The sequence below is a fragment of the Zea mays genome, chromosome 9 (assembly GCF_902167145.1).
Source record: "Zea mays cultivar B73 chromosome 9, Zm-B73-REFERENCE-NAM-5.0, whole genome shotgun sequence".
Taxonomy (NCBI): Eukaryota; Viridiplantae; Streptophyta; class Magnoliopsida; order Poales; family Poaceae; genus Zea; species Zea mays.
Genome location: NC_050104.1, coordinates 17,302,106 through 17,308,400, shown reverse-complemented (window position 1 = coordinate 17,308,400; position 6,295 = coordinate 17,302,106). Strand labels below are relative to the sequence as shown.

The following is a 6,295-nucleotide window of genomic DNA, read 5'->3' as shown; positions in this document are numbered from 1 at the left end:
AAAGGATGATCCTTTCTTGTTGTTGCCATCAATGAGGTCTATAGAGTGCAGTATCCACGTGTGGATCTATAAAATTATGAACTAAAAAACTATTGCCAATTCAACCTAAAATTGTGTGGAAATCATAAAATGTGTGTACTTAGCATCCTTTCGCGTGTCCTCCATCTTCATCCAGTCCCTTTGTCGTTGAAATTAAGGAGCATCAGAGTAAGTGGACTAGTTCGAAGTAGCATCACTGTCATTAGATGGGTCACTATTGTGCTTGTGGGATGATGAAATGAAGGCCCAACACCATATAGGGGAGGGACACTGAACATGGGAGGAAACAAAGGAGGAGCATCATACGGAGGAGGGAGGAAACAGAGGAGGAACATCATATGGAGTAGGGGCACCATATGGATAACTATATGTGTATGGAGAAGGGTATGTATAAGTGAAAGGTGGTAGAGAATGAGCATCGATGGTATGATCTTCAATGATAGGAGGAGGGTCATTGATGGTATGATCATCATTGGAGGAGGAGAAACATCCATGGATGGTCGGTAGGGTATGCAAGAGAAGGATATAGGGATGGAAACAGAGGTTGTGGACTCAAAGAATGGGAATAGGCAGAAACATCCTCCCAAAGGTTGCACAATGATTATTCTAAAGATTTTATAAGGTCGAAGAACTTTTGAACATCTAATGTAGGTGAATCCTTAGACTCTATCTAGTCTGAACTCTGGCCATATAGCATCAAGCATCTCGCCTATTCTATCATAATCGAGGTCACTACAAAAGTGACCTAACATGTTTTAAAATTGGACTTCGTATTAATCATTGATAGATAGATGTAACATGTTGTTTTATAAGGTTGTCTCTAACAGATTATGCATATGGTCATGCAAAATATTAATTTACACTATAGATTATATTGTTTATGGAGCGAAGTTTAAAATGAGAGCTAAGATAAAAGCTAGGATGAGTAAGCTGAGCACGAAAACCCTAAACATGAGCGTCAGGGCACCGAGGGTGTAAGCGGAGGAGAGTGAAAAAAACTTTTACTAGGAGGTGAAAAAATAGGTAAATATAGGTTTGACTTTTCATAATGGGGATATATAGATATAGACAAGTGACATGAAAAATATAGAACCGAACGAATCAGTCAGGCAGGAAATAATTGAGCCAATTAGCAGCTCGAACCCACGGCTCACAGTACAAAGACAAGAAATCACCGGCACCACTCGCAAAGCCGAATCCGAAGCCAAGAGCCGTATCGACATGGAACTCTCCCTGACCTCATCTGCTGCTCTGCAGTTCGTCCTGCTCCTCCCCCTGTTCTCTGTGCTCTGCATACTCTACCTGCGCCAGGATCCCAAGAAGCAGCCTCGCGCTCATGGCCTCAAGGTCTACCCGCTCGTCGGTACCCTCCCGCACTTCGTCAAGAACCAGCGCCGCTTCCTCCACTGGTCCACCGACGTCCTCAAGCGCGACCCCTCGCACACCCTGTCGTTCAAGGCGCTCGGCCTCACCGGCGGCGTCATCACGGCTAACCCGGCCAACGTCGAGCACATCCTCAAGACCAACTTCGCCAACTACCCCAAGGGCGAGCTGACGGTGTCTATGATCGAGGACTTCCTCGGGCACGGCATCTTCAACTCCGACGGGGAGCAGTGGCTGTGGCAGCGCAAGGCCGCCAGCTACGAGTTCAGCAAGCGCTCGCTCAGGAGCTTCGTGGTCGACGCCGTCCGGTTCGAGGTCGTGGAGCGGCTGCTGCCGCTGCTCGACCGGGCGCAGCGCGACGGGCGGACGCTGGACGTGCAGGACGTGCTGGAGCGCTTCGCGCTCGACAACATCTGCCGCGTGGCGTTCGGTGACGACCCGGCGTGCCTCGCCGAGGAGGAGGGCATGGGCATGGCGATGGCGGCGCAGCAGAGGCAGAGCGCCGAGTTCATGCGCGCCTTCAACGACGCGCAGAGCGCCATCATGGCCCGGTTCATGTCGCCCGTGAAGTCGCTGTGGCGCCTCAAGAGGCTGCTGAACGTGGAGCCCGAGCGGCGGATGCGCGAGGCGGTCCGCACCGTCCACGGCTACGCCGACAGGATCATCCGCGAGCGCCGGGCGAGGGGCGAGGCGGCCGGGCCCGCGCGCGACGACGACTTCCTGTCGCGCTTCGCCGCGAGCGGCGAGCACAGCGACGAGAGCCTCCGGGACGTGGTCACCAACTTCCTCCTCGCCGGGCGGGACACGACGTCGTCGGCGCTGACGTGGTTCTTCTGGCTGGTCTCCACGCGGCCCGACGTGGAGGAGAAGATCGTGCGCGAGGTCCGCGCGGTGCGGCGTCTGGGAAGCGCGGGCGCGGCGGCGCCGGCGTTCAGCTTCGACGAGCTGCGGGACATGCAGTACCTCCACGCGGCCATCACCGAGTCCATGCGGCTGTACCCGCCGGTGGCCATGGACACGCACAGCTGCAAGGAGGACGACTTCCTCCCCGACGGCACGTTCGTCGGCAAAGGGTGGCTGACGACCTACTCCGCGTTCGTGATGGGCCGCGTAGAGGACATATGGGGCGCGGACTGCGAGGAGTTCAGGCCGGAGCGGTGGGTCGGCGAGGACGGCGCGTTCCGCCCGGAGAGCCCGTTCAAGTACCCAGTCTTCCACGCCGGGCCACGGATGTGCCTCGGCAAGGAGATGGCGTACATCCAGATGAAGTCCATTGCTGCATGCGTGCTCGAGAGGTTCAGCTTCCAGTTCGTCGGCGGCGGGGAGCGGCCGGGGCTCGTGCTCTCGCTCACGCTGCGGATGCAGGGCGGTCTGCCCATGAAAGTGGTCACCAGGACGAACTCGGCTCTAGGCTAGACTTTCCACACCAGACAGTATCCATCTCAATACACATACGATTGGACGGTTTAGGGAGATTGGGGTGTAATTTCACTTAGTTTTCGAGCTGATCCATGTCAACCCATATCTATATCTCTACTAACTATTAAGCGCAGAGCGTAGACTGCCCCCGCCCCCCACCTCCGCTCACCCGACCTCCGGGATCCTCGCCCCCGCCTCCGCCCGCCCGACCTCTGGGATCCTCCGCCCCCCACCTCCGCTCGCCCGACCTCCGGGATCCTCGCCCCCGCCTCCGCCCGCCCGACCTCTGGGATCCTCCGCCCAATCTTCCGCGAATCGCGCCGCGGCCATCACAATCCGTTCGCCGCGTCCCCAACAATCTCGAGCACCGGGCCTTCCAAGAACACCAACAAGGACCGTGTGGCTGCTGCTCCTCAAGGCGCGCACCGCACTGTCGGGTGCCTCGCCTCGCTAGCCTCCGTCGCCATCACACTGGCCGGTGCCGCCAGGCACTGGGTGGGTGTGGGGAGGACCGGCGTGGTGGTCGCCGCCGGCAAGAGCCCCGTGGTGCGCTCCAGGTTCTACACATCTTTCATCAATGCCTTCCTCATCATCTCCTTGCTCCTCTGGGCCATCGAGGTTGCCATGTACTTCAATGGCTGGGACCTCGCTGCTTCCACGCTCGCCCTCCCCGCCCTTTGCATTGAGTCATTGTACGTCTCTTGGTTGCGCTTCCATGCCAGATTTCGGACCACTTGATGTTGGAGCCGGCCGCGACGGGGTCGACCGCGAGCGAGGACGCCGAGACGGTGGCCCAGATGACGATTACGTTGCCGGTGCCATGCGCGAACCTGGGCATGACCCGCCATCCTTGTCCTCATCCTCGCCTCACACTGTCGGATCACGCCCACACCCCGCGCGCAACAGCTCCCCCGATCCATCCCTCCTCCCCACGCCCCTCTCTCACCTAACCGCCCAGCCACGATCCCACCGCCGCAAACGCCGCACCCGTCCTCATCCTACTGCCTGGAATCGAGTTTTTAATAGTTTTAACTGACGCCCTACGATTACATTTGGTCTCCGAATCACCCAGCTGCAGCCCGTGCTGTCGATTGGCAACATGGGGCAGCTCGTCGTATACCTTCTGATATCCTTTGCGAGGGCGAGGCGGGTGGCCTACCTCGACGAGCCCTCTGTGCTACCCTGCGTCGGCAACGACGCATTCGGCCCTGACGCCGTTGGCGACCTCGCACTCGCTCTTGAAGGTTGGGTGCTCGATCCTTGTTGTCACTCTGTGCTATTCCTACCTCGTATTTAGCGTACTTTTTTAGATCTGCTGCTAGCCCAGTCTCTTTGTTCCGTGAGAACCAACTGTTCGATGAAATATATTAGTGCTCTTCTGTTGGCGCTGCAAACAATTCTGCTGTGCGCACAAGTTGTCTGATGGAGTAACCTATTGAGTTCCAGTTTGACTACAATGACTCTTTGCATTTTTAGTTTATAATCTTCTTAGACCTTAAGCTTAGATTTGTCTCTTATCAATTAGGTGCACAGAATTAGTGAATTTACTTAGGCCGCGTTCACTGTTATGTGCTTGTTTGTTTTGATAGATACTGGTTGGAGTCCTATCTGCTGCACATGCCAACCAGTATCATTCATATATGTTCTTCCATAAATTGGCATCTATATCATTCAAACATGAAGAACTTAGTCATCCTAGAGATACAAATCGCTTCATTTTTTGTCTGTATTATATAAATACTGGATTAGACATGTACTGTTGTTTTTTAGTTTCAGACATATCAATTTCTTAAATAGTTTTAGTCCGTCCAATATGAACCAAGATGGCTGTTAGCCTGTTACCTATGCGGCCTCTGTATTGTTGTGTTGCTTATTTTGATGGTAAAGCTCAAACCTTCTAGGATTGTGAATTATCATAGTTATCTATTAGCTTTATGGTCAGCTCTGGCTTTGTTTTTCTCTCTATATATATTGAGTTCAAAATTTAGATTTTTCACATGTAATCAGGGTTCACCTTCCCGTTTCACTGTAGCCGAAAACCAATTTTGACCAAAAAATTTGACTGTCGTATTTTTGAATTTTAAACCGGAATGCACTAAAAACCCGGACCGGCACCGAAAACCGGTGATCCCGGACCTGGAAGTGAAACACTGCATGTAATTAGCTATACCTGTAAGTCGTTCTTCTCCACATTTGGATGTTGTCATTTTCCTTTCGTTGGTGCAAACTGTTTGCTTAATTAAAACCTTACATGGTAAAAAATTTAATGGCACAAACTTTATCTGTATCACCTTATTTTTTCCCTATATAAATAGTGTCTATAAAGTCCGGTATGAAAACATGAACCTACTGCTTGGTACATAGTAGTATTGAATGTGGGGAACCTAATTGGCCCTTTTTTGCTTTGATTTAGCTTATTCTTCTGATAACACCGATTTAGTTAGATATAGATCTTCTGTTCTACGGTCACGCTGTGTTATTTAAATCATGCTCCAAATTGCAAATGCAATTATGTTATTGGAAGGTTTTAATTAAGACTTACTCGTTTTTGAATCAAACTGCTGCTCAGGTCTCCTGTTCTTCAGCTGAAGATCATACTTGTTGTGGAGCCTTTGATCCCTTCAGAGGGACCAAGGATTGGAGAGCATATTTTCAGTTACACGGTCAGTACATAATCTATTTAAAGGTTTATTTGTCTCACTCTCACCAGTATTTATACTTTGTCTAGCTGTCCTGATTTAAATTCGTCAAACTGTGCGAACATAGTTTTTCATAAATACAGTGTAGTGATTAATGGTGTTGTCTGAATGAACTCATACATGTGTTTTCTTCGATCGTACCAGGAACCGAATGTTGCTGGTTAGATGGGAACCATTTGAAGCTGCTCAGCAGTAGAACATACAGCTTCAGGAGTTCAGAGCTTCCATTCAGTTGGAGAGAACATATTTGGTAAAGGAGGTGTGCTCTACTCTCTTCTTTGGTACACTCCAATCAGTTTCATACATATCCATAAGTCTAATTTTCCCTCTCTGTCTCTCTCTCTCTCCTTTTCTTTTGAGAAAGAGATTCAGCAAGCTACTGAGATAATCCATGAGTTTAAACTATGTACTACCTAAAAAGTCACAATTAAGATTATTTTTAGCTTAGTGGTTATTTAAGTAACCGTAAATACCAGGATTCATTAAAACATTAGAGCTTGAAATATAGAATCAGATTAATATGTATTTTATTTCTGAAAGGTCAGATTATTCTATATTCAAATTCGTCATGTGTACCAGAACATATTAATTTACCAATTTCTTCTTTCTTTTCAGGGAGAGATAGTTGAACAGATATCAGAAGAATCTGGTAGAAGCTATTCAGAAATATGTGACAATCTTGACAAAGTGTACCACGAAAAATGGAAATGCAGATAAAATTGCAACTAGAGGGATATCCATTTCCATGTCACATA

General features: G+C 50.1%; 1 protein-coding gene across 1 annotated transcript; it reads left to right on the top strand.

Moving 5' to 3' along the window:
* Positions 1-1,295: 1,295 nt before the first annotated feature.
* Positions 1,296-2,943, top strand: LOC100272850 (uncharacterized). Its single transcript, NM_001147303.1, has one exon. The coding sequence runs from the start codon at positions 1,603-1,605 to the stop codon at positions 2,836-2,838; it is 1,236 nt and encodes a 411-aa protein (NP_001140775.1). The 5' UTR covers positions 1,296-1,602; the 3' UTR covers positions 2,839-2,943.
* The last annotated feature ends 3,352 nt before the right edge of the window (positions 2,944-6,295 follow it).